Consider the following 21,426-nt stretch of genomic DNA (forward strand, 5'->3'; position numbering starts at 1 on the left):
AGAGAACGGAGCCCTCTGTGAAACGGAGAGGGAGTCCTAGAACTTAGCATTCCCACGGAAATACTTATTTTTTGGAAAACGAAATTTAAAAAAAATATATATTTATTTTTTTTTATAAAAGAATGATTAGTTTTAAAAATGATATATATATATATTAATAGATATATGCTGATATATACTGGCACAGTGTTTATACTGGCACAGTGTTTGGGGCCCTAGTTTGACCTCTTAAAGATACAGTGATGATAGAAAGAATGAAAATGTGTGTGTAACTGTATATATTTTGAAATGTAATAATCTGTGTGTTTAAGCACTTTATCATAAGACCAGGATAGGCTTTCACTGGGCTGTGATACAGAGGAGGGACGTCACAAAGGCTCCCATGCACAGCACAGCACTGCAAATTGTTCAGTTGCTTTCATTTGAAGCCAATCACACCAATTATTATGTCTCTAAAATATCAAAACGAGCCAGGATGAATTAACCCTTCGAAAAGTATCCCACAGTAAAGAGTGATAAAGCATAGAGAAGCATTGTAAAGCACAGAGAGGTCTGGTAAAGCATAGGGAAGCATTGTAAAGCACAGAGAGGTGTGGTAAAGCATAGGGAAGCATTGTAAAGCACAGAGAGGTCTGGTAAAGCATAGGGAAGCATTGTAAAGCACAGAGAGGTCTGGTAAAGCATAGGGAAGCATTGTAAAGCACAGAGAGGTCTGGTAAAGCATAGGGAAGCATTGTAAAGCACAGAGAGGTGTGGTAAAGCATAGGGAAGCATTGTAAAGCACAGAGAGGTCTGGTAAAGCATAGGGATGCATTGTAAAGCACAGAGAGGTGTGGTAAAGCATAGGGAAGCATTGTAAAGCACAGAGAGGTCTGGTAAAGCATAGGGAAGCATTGTAAAGCACAGAGAGGTCTGGTAAAGCATAGGGAAGCATTGTAAAGCACAGAGAGGTCTGGTAAAGCATAGGGAAGCATTGTAAAGCACAGAAAGGTGTAGTAAAGCATAGGGAAGCATTGTAAAGCACAGAGAGGTGTGGTAAAGCATAGGGAAGCATTGTAAAGCACAGAGAGGTCTGGTAAAGCAGATTAATAAACATGACAAACCAGGGTAGACTTTTTATTAAGGGGACTTCCTAAATGATACTTCCACAAATGCCTTTAGCGTCTCTCTTTGAAATTGTACAAAAAAGAAATGGACTAGCAGTGGGTCGAGCTTAGCGAATGTATTTGCTGGTTTTAAAATTTCTTTTTAAAAAACCCAACCAAAAAAAACATAATGAACTGATGTTTGAAATTAAAAATAATAATATTAATAATAATAAATATATATATATATATATATATATATATATCTACAAAAGTTGAAAGAACAAACAAAAAAACGCCAGAAAAAATATATAAACTGAAATTTCATTGTGTGTGTGTTTTTTAATTTTAATTATTATAATAATTATTTTTTTTTTTTACAAAATCTGAGGTCTTTGTCCAGCGTCCCGGGAGAGGTCAATACAACCGTAATAATAATAATAATAATAAAAGGGTAAACTAACCCTTATAAAAGTGTCCCCACAGATGTGTCGAAATTAAAAAAACGAATGACCGCTCCCTCCCTTCTGACCTCTCTTGGAAAGGCAGGAGACTCTGGAAACAGTTCAGCGCGGGGTCCGGCCACTAGGGGGCAGTGTTTCAGGAGGGGGCGGGCTGGGGTCGTTTAGACAGGGGTTCTCAGAGCTGTATATGGAGGCCGCGGGAGCGACTGGCCCTTACACATGAAGAGAATCGAAATCGAAGAGATTTTATTTCCAGACCTCGACCGCACTGCTCTGAAAAAAGACAAGCTGTAAAATAAGCACTTTATATGTACATAGACTGACACAGAAATCCTGCAGATGGGTTTGTGGTTCTCTAATTAATTCATTTCTTTTTCTTTTTTGGTGGTGGGGGTGGGTGGGGGGGGGGTGCTTAATACAGTATAATAAGCTGCTGAATTGCTGTCTGTTTTTCAATTGTCACTGAACAGTGTATTGCTAAATAAATCCGTGTATGTATGCCCAGTGTGTGTGTGTGTGTGTGTGTGTGTGTGTGTGTGTGTGTGTGTGTGCGTGCGTGCGTGCGTGCGTGCGTGCGTGCGTGCGTGCGTGCGTGCGTGTCTGTGTGTGTGTGTGTGTGTGTGTGTGTGTGTGTGTGTGTGTGTGTGTGTGTGTGTGTGTGTGTGTGTGTGTCTCTGTGTGAGTGTGTGTGTGTGTGTGTGTGTGTGTGTGTGTGTGTGATTCAGTTATCCAGTGATTTCTAATTAGCGCTCATCGCTGTAGTATTTAAACTCCAGACAGGGGGGGGCAGGGGAAAGGGGAGAGGAAGAGGGAGGGAGGAGGGGGGGAGGCAGGGGAAAGGGGAGAGGAAGAGGGAGGGAGGAGGGGGGGAGGCAGGGGAAAGGGGAGAGGAAGAGGGAGGGAGGAGGGGGGAGGCAGGGGAAAGGAGAGAGGAAGAGGGAGGGAGGAGGGGTGGAGGCAGGGGAAAGGGGAGAGGAAGAGGGAGGGAGGAGGGGGGGAGGCAGGGGAAAGGAGAGAGGAAGAGAGAGGGAGGAGGGGGGGAGGCAGGGGAAAGGGGAGAGGAAGAGGGAGGGAGGAGGGGGGGCAGGGGAAAGGAGAGAGGAAGAGGGAGGGAGGAGGGGGGGGGCAGGGGAAGGAGAGAGTTTGGTTTTTTTTTTTTACTGATTTTGTCTTAAAATTCTTCTTGCAAACAAAGTGTTTCTGTAAATCCAGTATTTCTCCTCAGTGTTTCCATTGACAGCTATGTGCCGCTTCCACACACACACACACACACACACACACACACGCACGCACACACGCACGCACGCACGCACACAGACAGACAGACAGACAGACACACTGCAACACAGACAGACAGACACACACACACACTGCAACACAGACAGACAGACAGACACACACTGCAACACAGACAGACAGACAGACACACACACACACACACACACACACTGCAACACAGACAGACAGACAGACAGACAGACACTCATGCATGCATGCACGCACGCACACACACACACACACGCACGCACTCACACACACAGAACTCTGTTTTCAAAGCCTACACTCCTGTCTGTTTTTAATGAAGGCGATACTTTTTGGACAGACTGTAAAGTGCCCGTTTAAAGACTGGGCTAAACGCCGGGCTGCATTTTCAAAGCGTTTGGAAATACAAATTTTTAAGACACAGTTGCGCCCTCTGGTGGCGCTGTGTCGCAACTGCAGCGCTGTTTGATTCGCCATGTGTACAAAAATGCGCTTCTTTTGAATGAAAAATAAAATTGAATTGTACAAAAAACAAGGAGGACTAACCATAAGGCAAAGCCGGGGGCTTAATAAAATCAGTCGAAAATTTAAATACATTTTTAAAAAGTGCAAAATGACCAATCAGTTTTACAAGTGGGTATGCTTTTATAAGTGATGGGGGGGGGGGGGGCAGGCAAAAAAAATGAAATCTATAATTGATTCCCCATGCATGGTGTCAGTGGCGTATTTATTTTTATCAGCTAAAAATTAAACTTGAATTGAAGCAGCCGATAGCCACACTCACTCATAACCCCGCCCACTCACTCATAACCCCGCCCACTCACTCATAACCCCGCCTCCTCGTCCTCTGGCTCCGCCCCATGGTTTATCCTCTGTTTTTCCTTGTATAGAAGTGGTTTGTAATGGTTGTATTGAAGTTGTTTGTAATGGTTGCACTGGGAAAAAGGGGTTGTTAACTGGTGTTTTGCCTGTTCAGCAAGACGAAACAAAAATACTACTGTTTAAAAAGAACTAATACGAGAGTAATAGTAAATAATAATAATAATAATATTAATAATTGAACAATCTGTGTTGTGTCTCTGCCTGCGGTGTACATAATTTTCAATTTGCAAATGCTGACCATTATAGTAAAGTGGCCTTCAATTTAAAATCTTCAATAAAAACAAAACTGTTTTAATTGTCATTTGCCTTGGTTCTTTCATTGAGGGAGTTTGTCTGTGTCAGTGTCTCTGTGTGTATAAACTATGTGGGAGGGTCTCTGTGTGTGTGTGTGCATGTGTGTGTATCTGTGAGTCTGTCTCTGTGTGTGTATCTGTGAGTCTGTCTGTGTGTGTGTGTGTTACAGGATGTGCATATTAACATTTACCAGATAAGCTGTGTGGTCCAGTGGTTAAAGAAAAGGGCTTGTAACCAGGAGGTCCCCGGTTCAAATCCCACCTCAGCCACTGACTCATTGTGTGACCCTGAGCAAGTCACTTCACCTCCTTGTGCTCCGTCTTTCAGGTGAGACGTAGTTGTAAGTGACTCTGCAGCTGATGCATAGTTCACACACCCTAGTCTCTGTAAGTCGCCTTGGATAAAGGCTTCTGCTAAATAAACAAAATCATAAGCAAGCTACACGCCTCTTTATTGAATGATCATAAACCATTTACAACGTTCGGGTCACGAAGCAAAAGTGTGTCTCAAGAATTTGCCTCAACGCAGGGTCGGCACTGCAGCCCCTGTGTGATTCCTGACCACTGAGGGGGACAAAAACATGCCTGCAATTTCCTTCAACGTCCACCAGAGGGAGACTAAAACCAGTTGATGTGTTTTTGTCTGCTACATTATTATTATTATTATTATTATTATTATTATTATTATTATTTATTAGCAGACGCCCTTATCCAGGGCGACTTACAGTCGTAAACAAAAATACATTTCAAGACGTTATCCCTGAGATCAGCTTTTTAAGAGCCAGGTGGAGCAGGCTTGGTTTGCTCTCCAGTTTGTTTGAACCAACTTTATTTTCTCAAAAAACAAAACAAAACAGGATTTAAAAGTTTTTAACTTTTTTTTTTTTATTAAAACAGAATTTATTTTGAATTTAATGTACAATTTATTTTTGTAAAAATAAAAGTAAATTAAAAGTAGTGATTTTTTTTTTGTTTGTTTTCTTTTTAATAACTTCAGTTTCAGCTAAAACTGCTCAATCCTTAATTATTATTATTCTTTTTTTTAAACATGGTCAAGTAGACAAACATTTCAGGATGAACTGATCCGGTCTGTCAGTAAAATGTCCCCTCGTACTCCCCCCCCCCCCCCCCAATCCTAGTTTCCTGTTTGTTGTAGGTTCTGTGGATCATGGCTTGTGATTTCCTGGTCCGGCAGTGAAATGTGTCCTCCCCCCGGGCCCCCTCACTCCTGTTTGCAGGTTCCGCGGAATATGGCTTCAGTCTTCTTTCTCGTTGCTGTCTGATAAACATTAAATGCGGCCAGACGCAGCCACCCAGGGAGGAGGTGATCAATTACAAAGTGCTGGAGAGAGAGAGAGAGAGAGAGAGAGAGAATAAACGTTAGTCATGAAGAGAACATCGCTCTCTCCCCCCAGCTCTCCCCTCCCCTGTCTCTCACCCCCTAGCTCTCCCCTCCCCTGTCTCTCACCCCCTAGCTCTCCCCTCCCCTGTCTCTCCCCCCAGCTCTCCCCTCCCCTGTCTCTCACCCCCTAGCTCTCCCCTCCCCTGTCTCTCACCCCCTAGCTCTCCTCTCCCCTGTCTCTCCCCCCAGCTCTCCCCTCCCCTGTCTCTCACCCCCTAGCTCTCCCCTCCCCTGTCTCTCACCCCCTGTCTCTCCCCCCAGCTCTCCCCTCCCCTGTCTCTCCCCCCAGCTCTCCCCTCCCCTGTCTCTCACCCCCTAGCTCTCCCCTCCCCTGTCTCTCCCCCCAGCTCTCCCCTCCCCTGTCTCTCACCCCCTAGCTCTCCCCTCCCCTGTCTCTCACCCCCTAGCTCTCCCCTCCCCTGTCTCTCACCCCCTAGCTCTCCTCTCCCCTGTCTCTCACCCCCTAGCTCTCCTCTCCCCTGTCTCTCCCCCCCAGCTCTTCCCTCCCCTGTCTCTCCCCCTAGCTCTCCCCTCCCCTGTCTCTCACCCCCTAGCTCTCCTCTCCCCTGTCTCTCCCCCCAGCTCTTCCCTCCCCTGTCTCTTCCCCCCCCAGCTCTCTCCTCACCTGCAGTGCGTGTGAAAGGCAGCCGGATGTGAAGCTGCTGAGCCCGGCCGTGTTCAGAGCCTCTCTGGCGAAGTCGTCGGCTCTCTTCACCAGCGCGTTCGTTCCCATGTTCCACGTCATGTTGGTCGAGACCAGTAAAGGGGCCACACACTGCGGGGGGGGGGGGGGGACAAAAAAAAAACCGAATTACATCACGTGTAGATCTCCTGATCCGCCCCTCCTGCTCTGCGCTGGACTCGCCTGACCTCAGCACCACGTTACTGGATCCTCAGGTGATGCGCGATCCTTGCACTACTGCACTGCTAATCTGTCACTGTAGATATAACTCGCTGTGATCCTAACCTGGTGCATCCTAGTTCATATTGGATTCTAGTAGTGTTATTATTATACATAGCATCCTAGTTCATATTGTATTCTAGTAGTGTTATTATTATACATAGCATCCTAGTTCATATTGTATTCTAGTAGTGTTATTATTATACATAGCATCCTAGTTCATATTGGATTCTAGCAGTGTTATTATTATACACAGCATCCTAGTTCATATTGTATTCTAGTAGTGTTATTATTATACATAGCATCCTAGTTCATATTGGATTCTAGTAGTGTTATTATTATACAGAGCATCCTAGTTCATATTGGATTCTAGTAGTGTTATTATTATACACAGCATCCTAGTTCATATTGGATTCTAGTAGTGTTATTATTATACATAGCATCCTAGTTCATATTGGATTCTAGTAGTGTTATTATTATACATAGCATCCTAGTTCATATTGGATTCTAGTAGTGTTATTATTATACACAGCATCCTAGTTCATATTGGATTCTAGTAGTGTTATTATTATACATAGCATCCTAGTTCATATTGGATTCTAGTAGTGTTATTATTATACAGAGCATCCTAGTTCATATTGTATTCTAGTAGTGTTATTATTATACAGAGCATCCTAGTTCATATTGGATTCTAGTAGTGTTATTATTATACATAGCATCCTAGTTCATATTGGATTCTAGTAGTGTTATTATTTGCACTGGCTGTAAACTACACTGTGTTTCAATATGAAGCTTGCATTGTAACCCTGTGCTGCCCTGTAACACCTGTGTGAGTCTCCTGGAATAAAGGGGTCTGTCAAATAAATAATAATAATAATAATAATAATAATATAATTCGAGTCACTGCTGTTACCTGCACTGTGATTCCCTCGCCTCTGTACTCAGACTCCAGGCAGCGAGAGAAGAAATTAACGAAGCCCTGAAAACAGACAACATCAAACATGACTGATGTATTATTATTATCAATAATATTATTATCATTATTATTTAAATATGTGACATCAAGATCCTGGCTCCTCATCATTTCAATATTAATAATAATAACAGTCTTCATTGAGGGGAGCTCTGAACCCCAGGACTGGGTGCAGCAGCAGCAGCAGCAGGGCTAGTGTGAGTTTGTAACCCTGCTCAAACTCCTGGCTCCTGATCATTTCAATATTAATAATAATAACAGACTTCATTGAGGGGAGCTCTGAACCCCAGGACTGGGTGCAGCAGCAGCAGCAGCAGCAGGGCTAGTGTGAGTTTGTAACCCTGCTCAAACTCCTGGCTCCTGATCATTTCAATATTAATAATAATAACAGACTTCATTGAGGGGAGCTCTGAATCCCAGGACTGGGAGTTTTTTTTACCTTGGTTGCAGAGTATAGGGTCAGCATTGGGTGTGGATGGGCACCAGCTTCAGAGGAGATGTTTATAATCAAACCTTTCTTCCTACATCAAACAAACACAACTATTACAATACAGACACACACAGGAGAACTCCACACTGCAGAGCTGTATAGAGGTCTATAGGAAAGAGAGCTCCCCTCTCAACACTGCAGAGCTGTATAGAGGTCTATAGGAAAGAGAGCTCCCCTCTCAACACTGCAGAGCTGTATAGAGGTCTATAGGAAAGAGAGCTCCCCTCTCAACACTGCAGAGCTGTATAGAGGTCTATAGGAAAGAGATCTCCCCTCTCAACACTGCAGAGCTGTATAGAGGTCTATAGGAAAGAGAGCTCCCCTCTCAACACTGCAGAGCTGTATAGAGGTCTATAGGAAAGAGAGCTCCCCTCTCAACACTGCAGAGCTGTATAGAGGTCTATAGGAAAGAGAGCTCCACTCTCAACACTGCAGAGCTGTATAGAGGTCTATAGGAAAGAGAGCTCCCCTCTCAACACTGCAGAGCTGTATAGAGATCTATAGGAAAGAGAACTCAACACTGCAGAGCTGTATAGAGGTCTATAGGAACGTGAATTCAATCTTGCAGTAATTACCTTTGGATCATTTGTGGCAATACAATCCTCGTCATCTGAGGATAAAAATACACAATAATCAAATCAACCAGTCATTTCAAACCAGTTTAATTTAGTTTAGTCTGTGTTGAGGTGCCTTGAACATTCTTCTGCAGGAATAGTAGGATCTGTGTGTGTCTGTGTGTGTGTGTGTGTGTGTGTGTGTGTCTCTGTGTCTGTCTCTCTGTGCCTGTGTGTGTGTGTGTGTGTGTGTGTGTGTGTCTGTGTCTGTCTCTCTGTGCCTGTGTGTGTGTGTGTGTGAGATACAGGCTCTCATGTATCCACTCCGGTGAAGACGTGCCACCCCTCTGTGCTGTGTGTGTGTGTGTGTGAGATACAGGCTCTCATGTATCCACTCCGGTGAAGACGTGCCACCCCTCTGTGCTGTGTGTGTGTGTGTGTGAGATACAGGCTCTCATGTATCCACTCCGGTGAAGACGTGCCACCCCTCTGTGCTGTGTGTGTGTGTGTGAGATACAGGCTCTCATGTATCCACTCCGGTGAAGACGTGCCACCCCTCTGTGCCTGTGTGTGTGTGTGTGTGAGATACAGGCTCTCATGTATACACTCAGGTGTCCTCTCCTCTCTCACACGAGGACGTGTTCATCACACACCTCACCTGGGTCATCGACACCACATTGCAGTTGAGAACATCAGAGATTCTCTGCAAGAAAACGCAAAACCTTCCTTCACCACTGGTACATGAAAACATCAGTAAAAGCCCAGTAAAGTGTAGTAAAGGACAGAGAGGTGTGGTAAAGCATAGGGAAGCATTGTAAAGCACAGAGAAGTCTGGTAAAGCATAGGGAAGCATTGTAAAGCACAGAGAGGTGTGGTAAAGCATAGGGAAGCATTGTAAAGCACAGAGAGGTCTGGTAAAGCATAGGGAAGCATTGTAAAGCACAGAGAGGTGTGGTAAAGCATAGGGAAGCATTGTAAAGCACAGAGAGGTCTGGTAAAGCATAGGGAAGCATTGTAAAGCACAGAGAGGTCTGGTAAAGCATAGGGAAGCATTGTAAAGCACAGAGAGGTCTGGTAAAGCATAGGGAAGCATTGTAAAGCACAGAGAGGACTGGTAAAGCATAGGGAAGCATTGTAAAGCACAGAGAGGTCTGGTAAAGCATAGGGAAGCATTGTAAAGCACAGAGAGGTCTGGTAAAGCATAGGGAAGCATTGTAAAGCACAGAGAGGTCTGGTAAAGCATAGGGAAGCATTGTAAAGCACAGAGAGGTCTGGTAAAGCATAGGGAAGCATTGTAAAGCACAGAGAGGTCTGGTAAAGCATAGGGAAGCATTGTAAAGCACAGAGAGGTCTGGTAAAGCACAGGGAAGCATTGTAAAGCACAGAGAGGTCTGGTAAAGCATAGGGAAGCATTGTAAAGCACAGAGAGGTCTGGTAAAGCATAGGGAAGCATTGTAAAGTACTGGTGGAGGTCAGCTGGTATCGCACAGCACCCCCCAAACCCACGGGGTGAGACGCACCTGCCCTGGGTTCGGGATGTCCAGTAAGAAGACCAGCGTGGCAGCGTAGTTCATCCCCACGTTATTCACTGCGAGGGAGGAGGGGAGGGGCAGAGACACAAAACCAAAAATACAATGAAATACAACGCAACACAATACACTACAATACAATACAATGTGTGCAGTGCAGTACAATGTCTACAGTGCAGTGCAGTACAATGTGTTCAGTGCAGTGCAGTACAATGTGTTCAGTGCAGTGCAGTACAATGTGTGCAGTGCAGTACAATGTGGACAGTGCAGTGCAGTACAGTGTACAGAAATGGGATCCGGACTCTGAGGCGGTGTGGAATGATTCGTTTTACCCAGGATGCCGATCTCCAGCCCCGCGAGCCCCTCCTCAATGTGCTGGTAGATTCGGTGCCCGTCAGTGAAGTCTGCTTGAATCACTCTCGTACTGCGACCGTACTGCTGCTCTGCAGGGGAAACACACAGCGAGGCAGAGAGAGATACCGAGAGACTACACAGATACAAGTGCTGTACAGAGAGAGATACCGAGAGACTAAACAGATACAAGTGCTGTACAGAGAGAGATACCGAGAGACTAAACAGATACAAGTGCTGTACAGAGAGATACCGAGAGACTACACAGATACAAGTGCTGTACAGAGAGAGATACCGAGAGACTAAACAGATACAAGTGCTGTACAGAGAGAGATACCGAGAGACTAAACAGATACAAGTGCTGTACAGAGAGAGATACCGAGAGACTAAACAGATACAAGTGCTGTACAGAGAGAGATACCGAGAGACTAAACAGATACAAGTGCTGTACAGAGAGAGACACCGAGAGACTACACAGATACAAGTGCTGTACAGAGAGAGATACCGAGAGACTAAACAGATACAAGTGCCGTACAGAGAGAGATACCGAGAGACTAAACAGATACAAGTGCTGTACAGAGAGAGATACCGAGAGACTACACAGATACAAGTGCTGTACAGAGAGAGATACCGAGAGACTAAACAGATACAAGTGCTGTACAGAGAGAGATACCGAGAGACTAAACAGATACAAGTGCTGTACAGAGAGAGATACCGAGAGACTAAACAGATACAAGTGCTGTACAGAGAGAGATACCGAGAGACTAAACAGATACAAGTGCTGTACAGAGAGAGATACCGAGAGACTAAACAGATACAAGTGCTGTACAGAGAGAGATACCGAGAGACTAAACAGATACAAGTGCTGTACAGAGAGAGATACCGAGAGACTAAACAGATACAAGTGCTGTACAGAGAGAGATACCGAGAGACTAAACAGATACAAGTGCTGTACAGAGAGAGATACCGAGAGACTAAACAGATACAAGTGCTGTACAGAGAGAGATACCGAGAGACTACACAGATACAAGTGCTGTACAGAGAGAGATACCGAGAGACTAAACAGATACAAGTGCTGTACAGAGAGAGATACCGAGAGACTAAACAGATACAAGTGCTTTACAGAGAGAGATACCGAGAGACTAAACAGATACAAGTGCTGTACAGAGAGAGATACCGAGAGACTAAACAGATACAAGTGCTGTACAGAGAGAGATACCGAGAGACTAAACAGATACAAGTGCTGTACAGAGAGAGATACCGAGAGACTAAACAGATACAAGTGCTTTACAGAGAGAGATACCGAGAGACTACACAGATACAAGTGCTTTACAGAGAGAGATACCGAGAGACTAAACAGATACAAGTGCTGTACAGAGAGAGATACCGAGAGACTACACAGATACAAGTGCTGTACAGAGAGAGATACCGAGAGACTACACAGATACAAGTGCTGTACAGAGAGAGATACCGAGAGACTAAACAGATACAAGTGCTGTACAGAGAGAGACACCGAGAGACTACACAGATACAAGTGCTGTACAGAGAGAGATACCGAGAGACTAAACAGATACAAGTGCTGTACAGAGAGAGATACCGAGAGACTAAACAGATACAAGTGCTGTACAGAGAGAGACACCGAGAGACTACACAGATACAAGTGCTGTACAGAGAGAGATACCGAGAGACTACACAGATACAAGTGCTTTACAGAGAGAGATACCGAGAGACTAAACAGATACAAGTGCTGTACAGAGAGAGATACCGAGAGACTACACAGATACAAGTGCTGTACAGAGAGAGATACCGAGAGACTAAACAGATACAAGTGCTGTACAGAGAGAGATACCGAGAGACTAAACAGATACAAGTGCTGTACAGAGAGAGATACCGAGAGACTACACAGATACAAGTGCTGTACAGAGAGAGATACCGAGAGACTAAACAGATACAAGTGCTGTACAGAGAGAGATACCGAGAGACTAAACAGATACAAGTGCTTTACAGTGTCTAGGAGGGACGGAGAGAGAGAAACACACTGAGACACGCAGGCAGGAAGACACACATACACACACAGACAGACAGACAGACAGACAGACACAGACACAGACACACACACACAGATAGACACACACACACAGACAGACAAACACAAACACACAGACAGACACTCACACAGACACAGACACAGACAGACACACACACACACACACAGACAGACACTCACACAGACACAGACAGACAGACAGACAGACAGACAGACAGACACACACACACACACAGACCCCTCTTACCTATCTCAGAGGCAACCTGGTTCAGTCTCTCCAGTGATCTGCTGATCAGCACGACATCGAGACCCCTCCTAGCGAGCTGCACACAACCGGAAAAACAAACCAATCAGAACCACAGCAGCACCCAGACATGAGAAACTCACACTAGCCCTGCTGCTGCTGCTGCACCCAGTCCTGGGGCTCAGAGCCCCCCTCAATGAAGCCTGTTATTATTATTAATATTGAAATGATCAGGAGCCAGGAGTTTGAGCAGGGTTACAAACTCACACTAGCCCTGCTGCTGCTGCTGCTGCTGCACCCAGTCCTGGGGTTCAGAGCTCCCCTCAATGAAGTCTGTTATTATTATTAATATTGAAATGATCAGGAGCCAGGAGTTTGAGCAGGGTTACAAACTCACACTAGCCCTGCTGCTGCTGCTGCTGCTGCACCCAGTCCTGGGGTTCAGAACTACCTTCAAGAAAGACTGACGAAATGCAGACAGATACACAGCGGGAACGTGAGGACTCAAGACTATATATTAAGAGACTGATGCTCTTGCTGTCAAAGCCTACTGATCAAAGCCCTGCTATAGGAGACACAAACCTCGTGTGCGTACGCCTTTCCAATGCCAGACGTGGCTCCCGTTACAACTGGAACAGAGAAGAGTCAAGCGTGAGTCAAAACAGCTGTGCTTAAAAAAAAAAAAAAAAACTCACAGCTCCCCAGCACACACCAGGGTGTGGAAATAAAGACTCCAGCAGTGTGATCCATTTCAGGTTTTACTACCAGCTTGATTAGCCCCCAGTGTGTCTAGCTAACAAGCTCAGGTGTGACTCTTGTTTATTTAGCAGACATCTTTATCTAAGGCGGTGTGTTGACTATGCATCAGCTGCGGAGTCACTTACAACTACGTCTCACCCGAAAGACGGAGCACAAGGAGGTGAAGTGACTTGCTCAGGGTCACACAATGAGTCAGTGGCTGAGGTGGGATTTGAACCGGGGACCTCCTGGTTACAAGCCCTTTTCTTTAACCACTGGACCACACAGCCTCCTCGAGTGGTGACCGATATTTAAAGATATTTTATATATATATATATATATATATATATATATATATATATATATATATATATATATATATATATATATATATATGAAAAGTTGGGATGCGTTTTAGGGCAACGTGCACTGAAGGAACACAATTAATAACTTTTGTAAAAATGAATATATGTTCACAAAAAAACGTGAAATATGTTAATTTGTGATCTGTATTTACAATAAATACAATTGAAACATTTTTCCTTATGCATAACGCCTGTGTGACCCTTTAAGGGTTAGAAAAATTTAAAAATTAAAGAAAAATTACCTGCCCACTTCCCAAATATCGAAACATCCACCTTCCAAATTTCTGAGAGAATATAAATCCTCACACCGCGCAAAATACCCCAAGAGTACTTCACAGCGTACAAAGCAAACACGACGGCTCCCAGCCCGGCGAACGCAGAAAACAGCGCGTTTGAATCCTGCTGCTGCTGCGGCGCCGAAGTCATGGTGTTGTTGTTTTTTTAAAAACTGCTTTTATTTATTTGATTACAAAGCCGTTTTGAATTGAGTTATTAAGATCTTGCTCGGCTGCGTGTCCAGCGCGCTTCTCTCCAAGCTCTGCGTTGAGAATCACAGCACCGGCGTGACCACGCCCACCTGCCGAATTTGGGGAGGGAGCTGTAACCAATCAGCAGCGTGCTACATATCTGCAACAAAAACACACGGGAAATATGAAAAAAAAAAACTAACAAAACAGAAAGTCAAGTTATCAAAAGTCCCCAGCCATTTAAAAAGTACAGATATCAACAACACAAGCCAAATTTCAAGAGACCACGGGGGACAGCGCCAAGCAAGTAGATTTCCATGTTGACAGAAATAAGTGAACTGTCATTAAAATTGGATGTCCTGTAATTTACATGGGCGTGGATAAAAGTGCCTGGGGTCTGCAAAAATAAATATTTATTTCTTAGCCGACGCCCTTATCCAGGGCGACTTTCAATTTGTTACAAGATATCACATTATTTTTACACACAATTCCCCATTTATACAGTTGGGTTTTTACTGGAGCAATCTAGGTAAAGTACCTTGCTCAAGGGTACAGCAGCAGTGTCCCCCACCTGGGATTGAACCCACGACCCTCCGGTCAAGAGTCCAGAGCCCTGACCACTACTCCACACTCCTGCCCTCCTCCAACTAAATTATAGGTCGAAGGAGGAGATCGACATGTTTACCTTCCTTTGGCGACGTACTGTATGAGGTATTGACTTGATATATAATATTAACTGATCTTTCATTCCTAATTTATTTACACGTATGTATTTATTACTGGCTTGTATTGCTTTGAAATATTTTCATTTCTGTATTTATTTTTTTAATCTTAAAAAAAAATATGTTTTTATTTTATTTTATTTTTTTGTCTTGTTGAGCGATTTAAGGCACTTTTTTTTGTGAAAGGCGCTATATAAAAAATAAAGATTGATTGATTGATATATACATTTAAGAAAAGAAAAAAATAATAATCATAAACCTGCCCGTGTTATCTCTCTGTGGAATCTGCGACGGCAGGAGTCGAGTAAACTCTCGACAGGAGATAAAGCGCATCCTACCCGCGTGGGTAAAATCACAGGGACACGGTGTACGTTCAGCCTCGCTTTCTCTTGATCTCTCATTACTATTATTATTATTATTATTATTTATTTCTTAGCAGACGCCCTTATCCAGGGCGACTTACAATTGTTACAAGATATCACATTATTTCACATTATACAGATATCACATTATTTTTACATACAATTACCCATTTATACAGTTACTGGAGCAATCTAGGTAAAGTACCTTGCTCAAGGGTACAACAGCAGTGTCCCCCACTGGGGATTGAACCCACAACCCTCCGGTCAAGAGTCCAGAGCCCTAACCACTACTCCACACTGCTGCCCATCTCAGAAAGATGTTCTGTGCCCTAGCTCGATTTGAGAACTAGGAACGCCTTCTAGAGAACGGCGTGTTTCTCAGAGTAGGGTGCAGAGCGATGGACAGGCGTTTTGCGTCACCTAGAATTATATTGCGACATAATTACACTTAAAAAAAAACCTCTACAAAGCGGCGTGTAATTCAATACTTTAAGGTAACATTATCCAGCAGGTTTCATTCGACTTTATGAAGCAGAATTAGTTCATTCTGAAGGATCAGCGCTCCTTTAAAGGGAGGGGCCAGCGATACTGTTAATAAAGCTAATAAGAGGTGAGAGAATGGATTTTAAAGATGGTCAGCGCTCCTTTAAAGGGAAGACCAGTGATACTGTTAATAAAGCTAATAAGAGGTGAGAGAATGGATTTTAAAGATGATCAGCGCTCCTTTAAAGGGAGGTGCCAGTGATCCTGTTAATAAAGCTAATAAGAGGTGAGAGAATGGATTTTAAAGATGGTCAGCGCTCCTTTAAAGGGAGGGACCAGCGATCCTGTTAATAAAGCTAATAAGAGGTGAGAGAATGGATTTTAAAGATGGTCAGCGCTCCTTTAAAGGGAGGGACCAGCGATCCTGTTAATAAAGCTAATAAGAGGTGAGAGAATGGATTTTAAAGATGGTCAGCGCCCCTTTAAAGGGAGGGACCAGCGATACTGTTAATAAAGCTAATAAGAGGTGAGAGAATGGATTTTAAAGATGGTCAGCACTCCTTTAAAGGGAGGTGCCAGTGATCCTGTTAATAAAGCTAATAAGAGGTGAGAGAATGGATTTTAAAGATGGTCAGCACTCCTTTAAAGGGAGGTGCCAGTGATCATGTTAATAAAGCTAATAAGAGGTTAGAGAATGGATTTTAAAGATGATCAGCGCTCCTTTAAAGGGAGGGACCAGCGATCCTGTTAATAAAGCTAATAAGAGGTGAGAGAATGGATTTTAAAGATGGTCAGCGCTCCTTTAAAGGGAGGGGCCAGTGATCCTGTTAATAAAGCTAATAAGAGGTGAGAGAATGGATTTTAAAGATGGTCAGCGCTCCTTTACAATGCTCCTTTGTTCCGGTGCAGGGTCAGAAAGTGGTACAGCGTCAGAATGTGGTAGGCATACCCGCTTAACATCAGAAAATGGTTACGCTGTCAGTGCTGTGTTTGAGTCTTCCTACGCAAATCACTCCGAACAAGACCAGCCCTAATTCTCCCGCAACAACCTGTCTGTTTAGTTTTAGACAACCCGATATGCTGCTTATCAGTTAAAATCACAGACATTTGCTGAACTGTGAAAAAAACATATATATTTTAAGAACTGTAAGGTCCAGACGCGTTCAGGTGGGCGTGTCCTTGTTTTCTACGCTAAAAACACATATGCGTGCCCGGGGAAGCGCAGTACACGATGTACCGCTTTTTGCTTTGAGATTATTGTTCTCTGCGTGAATTACACGATGTTCTGAGCTCTGTTTCCCCCCCCCCCCCCCCCCCCAGAGCAGGTCCCGTGAGCAGCTTTCATTACACACAACCCCCTCCTGCTCCTCCTCCCCCTCTTTCATCCCTTTGTTAGTTAGTTAATCTCTCCCTTTCTCTCTCTCTCTCTCTCTCTCTCTCTCTCTCTCTCCCTGTCTCTCCTTCCTTCCCTTGTTAGTAAATGAATCTCTCTCCCTCCCCTATGGCCATGCCAGCTGTTTACACAATCTTACAAAAAAACAAAAAGAACAGCGTGTGACATAAATACAGAGCGAGTGGAGCCCCCAGTGGCCACCCCGAGCCAATAGGAACATCTGCACTGCCTAGGAGCCGAGAAAACCGCAGCTTCATAACAACAGCGAGCAGCGAGCATCCATAGAGACCCTTACAGAAGCACAGAGAGGTCTGGTAAAGCATAGGGAAGCATTGTAAAGCACAGAGAGGTGTGGTAAAGCATAGGGAAGCATTGTAAAGCACAGAGAGGTGTGGTAAAGCATAGGGAAGCATTGTAAAGCACAGAGAGGTGTGGTAAAGCATGGGAAGCATTGTAAAGCACAGAGAGGTCTGGTAAAGCATAGGGAAGCATTGTAAAGCACAGAGAGGTGTGGTAAAGCATAGGGAAGCATTATAAAGCACAGATAGGTCTGGTAAAGCATAGGGAAGCATTGTAAAGCACAGAGGGGTCTGGTAAAGCATTGTAAAGCATAGAGATGTGTGGTAAAGCATAGGAAGCATTGTAAAAGAAAAAACAAACGCGTTTGCCAGCGTGTTCGTGCGTTTTGTCCCTCGCCGCCTCCCGGACGCCTCCAGAATCCCCTTTTGATCGAGTAACAGCGAGGAGTTTGGGTTTAGTGACCGGAAGAGAACTAGTCTACCAGTTCGTTAAATATATATGTATTTTTTATACTATTATTAATGGTTAGGTTTTTTATATTTATTAATTCCACCCCTTTTTTTTAAAAGACGCTGTTAATAATACTGTCAACTCGATGTAAACTTGAATCGCCGGCCTCTGTGTAACTGCATCACCGCACGACGAAACATGAACAAATTTGACCAGTAAGTATTATAAAAACTCAACAAAAACAACACAGATACTATAGCGCGCTGACAAAACGTTATGAAGGCCGCTGGTCTGTTTTGTTCTGTTTCTGTAAGGAGGTGAGGGGAGGGGACAGGAGAGCAGGGCGAAAAAAACACCAAAAACGTTTATGTGTATGTCTCTGTATATTAACTCTCTCTCTCCTCCCTCTCTCTCTCCCCTCCTCTCCTCCCTCTCTCTCTCCCTCTCTGTTTCTCTCCCTCTCTCCCCTCCCTCCCCTCTCTCCCCTCCCTCCTCCCCTCTCTCCCCTCCCTCCTCCCCTCTCCCCTCCTCTCCCCATCTTCCCTCCTCTCCCCATCTTCCCTTTCTCCCCCCTCTCCTCTCTCTCCCCCTCTCCTCCCTCTCTCCCCCTCTCCTCCCTCTCTCCCCCTCTCCTCCCTCCCTCTCTCAATCCTCTCTCCTCTCTCTCCCCCCTCTCCTCTCTCTCCTCCCTCTCTCTCCCTCTCTCCCTCTCTGTTTCTCTCCCTCTCCCCCTCTCTACTCTTCTCTCCTCTCTTCCCCTCTCCTCATCTCCCCTCTCTCTCCCACTCTCCCCTTCTCTCCTCTCTCCCCCTCTCTTCCTCTCCCCATCTCCCCTCTCTCTCTCCCCTCCTCTCTCCCCATCTTCTCTCTCTCCCCCTCCTCCCTCTCTCTCCCCCCCTCTCCCCCCTCTCCTCTCTCTCCCCCTCTCTCTCCCCCTCTCTCTCCCCCTCCCCCTCTCTCTCCTCCCTCTCTCTCTCCCCTCTCCCCCTTCTCTCTCTCTCCCCGCCCCCCCCTCAGTCTGAAGGATGATGACAGCGGGGATCACGATGACCCCGCGTCGCAGATCGAGATGGATCAATGCGACTCTGACAGCGCGCAGAACAGCTTCCGGAGGAAGGCATGTCAGCTTCATTGAACATCTCGGATTATTTCACGTCATGTTCTGATAATCCAAGAAAATACAAAATGATATCGCAAAGAAGCCGTAATAGCAGTACAGCAGTATTTCATGTTAGATTTCCAAGCGTCACATTTTTCAGTCTACGCAGCGGCGTGTGATTCAATCTGTTAACATTGTTCAGCAGGTTTCATCTGACTTTGTGAAGCAGAATCAGTTCATTCTCTATAGAGGGGGGGGATGCTGACCCTTTGGCTGTCAATTTGATGGCTGAATTGTGGGTGTTTTTTTGTTCCTCTCTCTCTCCCCTTACAGCCGACCTCCCCAGGGGCGGGGGAGCACCCCTTACAGTATAACTATACCTTCTGGTACTCCCGTCGAACCCCCAGCCGGCCCGCCAACACCCAGAGCTACGAGCAGAACATCAAACACATCGGCAGCGTGGCCTCGGTACACACGGGGGGGTGAGGGGGTGAGGGGAGGAGGAGAGGAGGAGAGGGGAGGAGGACAGGGGTGAGGAGGGGAGGAGAAGGAGAGGTGAGGGGAGGAGAGGGGTGAGGGGAGGGGAGGGGGGAGGAGGAGAGGGAAGGAGGAGAGGGGAGAGGGGTGAGGGGTGAGGGGTGAGGGGTGAGGGGAGGAGGAGAGGAGGACAGCGGGGAGGGGAGGGGAGGAGGAGAGGGGGGAGGAGGAGAGGGGAGGGGAGGTGAGGGGTGAGGGGTGAGGGGAGGACAGGGGTGAGGGGAGGACAGGGGTGAGGGGAGGGGTGGACAGTGTTGCGAGTGTTTTTTGCGTTGAGTTCGGTGCCGGTTCTGATTTGGCCCGTTCTCTCGACAGGTCGAGCAGTTCTGGAAGTTCTACAGCCACCTGGTGAGACCGGGGGACCTGACTGGACACAGTGACTTCCACATCTTCAAGGAAGGGATCAAACCCATGTGGGAGGTAAGAGAGAGAGATCGCTCCCAGACGCTTCCCATGTGGGAGGTAAGAGAGAGAGATCGCTCCCAGACGCTTCCCATGTGGGAGGTAAGAGAGAGAGATCGCTCCCAGACGCTTCCCATGTGGGAGGTAAGAGAGAGAGATCGCTCCCAGACGCTTCCCATGTGGGAGGTAAGAGAGAGAGATCGCTCCCAGACGTTTCCCATGTGGGAGGTAAGAGAGAGAGATCGCTCCCAGACGCTTCCCATGTGGGAGGTAAGAGAGAGAGATCGCTCCCAGACGCTTCCCATGTGGGAGGTAAGAGACCAGCAGAGAGAGAGATCGCTCCCAGACGCTTCCCATGTGGGAGGTAAGAGACCAGCAGAGAGAGAGATCGCTCCCAGACGCTTCCCATGTGGGAGGTATCGCTGGGAGGCGATTGGCTTGGGGATCGCCCCCCTGACCTCTGGTTTTCTTGACCCTGCTTCTCGTTCCTGCAGGACGAGGCCAATAAAAACGGAGGGAAGTGGATCATCCGGCTGCGAAAGGGCCTGGCCTCGCGGTTCTGGGAGAACATCATCCTGGCCATGCTGGGGGAGCAGTTCATGGTGGGGGAGGAGATCTGTGGAGTGGTCGTCTCCATCAGATTCCAGGTGAGAGCCCGGGGAGCAGGGTACTGGCACGGACACCCTCCGCATGGAACAGGCTGAGAAACTCACACACCAGCCCTGCTGCTGCACCCAGTCCTGGGGTTCAGAGCTCCCCTCAATGAAGTCTGTTATTATTATTAATATTGAAATGATCAGGAGCCAGGAGTTTGAGCAGGGTTACAAACTCACACTAGCCCTGCTGCTGCTGCACCCAGTCCTGGGGTTCAGAGCTCCCCTCAATGAAGTCTGTTATTATTATTAATATTGAAATGTTGCTTCCTGTCAGCGATCTCACCTCCCGCTGTGTTTTTTTTTGCAGGAGGATATTTTATCTATTTGGAACAAGACGGCCAACGACCAGGTGACCACGTCCCGAATTCGAGACACCCTCCGCAGGGTCCTGAACCTGCCCCCCAACACCATCATGGAGTACAAGACACACAACGACAGCCTCAAGTGAGCCCCCCACCCCAAACACACATGCACACTGCAGCAATACAATCACACTGTGTGTGTGTGTGTATATATGTATATATTTATATAATCTATCTCTAATAAAATTATTTGAAACAGAACAGAGACGGTAATAAGACTCCTGTTGCACAGCAGTGTCACCCAGTCCAGGTTTTACTACCAGCTTGATCAGCCCCCAGTGTGTCTAGCTAACAAGCTCAGGTGTGTCTGATTATTAAACTCCCAGTGAAACCAGGACTGGATCACACTGCTGTGCAGCGGGAGTCTCATTTCCAGCCCTCAGATCCGAATGTCACTGACTGGCTTGTCCTGTGTTTTTTGTTTTTTTTCTCCAGGGATAATTCAAGTTTCCGGAACACCAAGATCGCTCTCTGAAAAAAAAATAACAAAGACGATTGCTAAAACTCTGCCTCTGTCTGTGTTTTCTGTTTTTAAAAACAGAAATATCATCATGATAAAAATTAAAACAAAAAACAACACAATTTCTTTGACACTGTCTTTCTGCCCAGCTC

The 21,426-nt window shown here is 45.8% G+C and overlaps 2 protein-coding genes across 3 annotated transcripts; one reads left to right on the plus strand and one right to left on the minus strand.

Moving 5' to 3' along the window:
- Positions 1 to 4,846: 4,846 nt before the first annotated feature.
- Positions 4,847 to 14,181, minus strand: LOC117404567 (very-long-chain 3-oxoacyl-CoA reductase-B). 2 transcript variants are annotated; one of them, XM_059019109.1, is made up of 11 exons: positions 13,824 to 14,181; positions 13,061 to 13,107; positions 12,482 to 12,557; positions 10,169 to 10,279; positions 9,828 to 9,895; positions 8,966 to 9,010; positions 8,329 to 8,363; positions 7,703 to 7,784; positions 7,204 to 7,269; positions 6,015 to 6,164; positions 4,847 to 5,329 (listed from the first exon to the last, which is right to left on the minus strand). In XM_059019109.1, exons 1-11 carry the CDS (start codon positions 14,005 to 14,007, stop codon positions 5,210 to 5,212), a joined length of 984 nt encoding a protein of 327 aa, XP_058875092.1. In that variant the 5' UTR covers positions 14,008 to 14,181; the 3' UTR covers positions 4,847 to 5,209. The 2 variants fall into 2 exon arrangements, with proteins under 2 accessions (XP_058875092.1, XP_058875093.1); XM_059019110.1 differs by lacking the exon at positions 8,966 to 9,010.
- Positions 14,182 to 17,685: 3,504 nt separating this feature from the next.
- LOC117968250 (eukaryotic translation initiation factor 4E type 2-like) lies at positions 17,686 to 21,396 on the plus strand. The gene is made up of 7 exons (XM_059019117.1): positions 17,686 to 17,973; positions 18,776 to 18,875; positions 19,191 to 19,325; positions 19,710 to 19,814; positions 20,291 to 20,443; positions 20,760 to 20,896; positions 21,250 to 21,396. The coding sequence occupies exons 1-7, from the start codon at positions 17,957 to 17,959 to the stop codon at positions 21,287 to 21,289; spliced, it is 687 nt and encodes a 228-aa protein (XP_058875100.1). The 5' UTR covers positions 17,686 to 17,956; the 3' UTR covers positions 21,290 to 21,396.
- The last annotated feature ends 30 nt before the right edge of the window (positions 21,397 to 21,426 follow it).

Source organism: Acipenser ruthenus, unplaced genomic scaffold (assembly GCF_902713425.1).
Source record: "Acipenser ruthenus unplaced genomic scaffold, fAciRut3.2 maternal haplotype, whole genome shotgun sequence".
Lineage (NCBI taxonomy): Eukaryota > Metazoa > Chordata > Actinopteri > Acipenseriformes > Acipenseridae > Acipenser > Acipenser ruthenus.

Coding starts and splice junctions, on each gene's coding strand:
- LOC117404567 (XM_059019109.1), bottom strand. CDS start 14,007: ATGACTTCGGCGCCGCAGCAGCAGCAGGATTCAAACGCGCTGTTTTCT. Junction 9,896..10,168: donor GCTGGAGATCGGCATCCTGG/GTAAAACGAATC, acceptor CCTCCCTCGCAG/TGAATAACGTGGGGATGAAC. Junction 6,165..7,203: donor GCGAGGGAATCACAGTGCAG/GTAACAGCAGTG, acceptor CCCCCCCCGCAG/TGTGTGGCCCCTTTACTGGT.
- LOC117968250 (XM_059019117.1), top strand. Junction 18,876..19,190: donor AGAACAGCTTCCGGAGGAAG/GCATGTCAGCTT, acceptor CTCCCCTTACAG/CCGACCTCCCCAGGGGCGGG. Junction 20,897..21,249: donor ACACACAACGACAGCCTCAA/GTGAGCCCCCCA, acceptor TTTTTTCTCCAG/GGATAATTCAAGTTTCCGGA.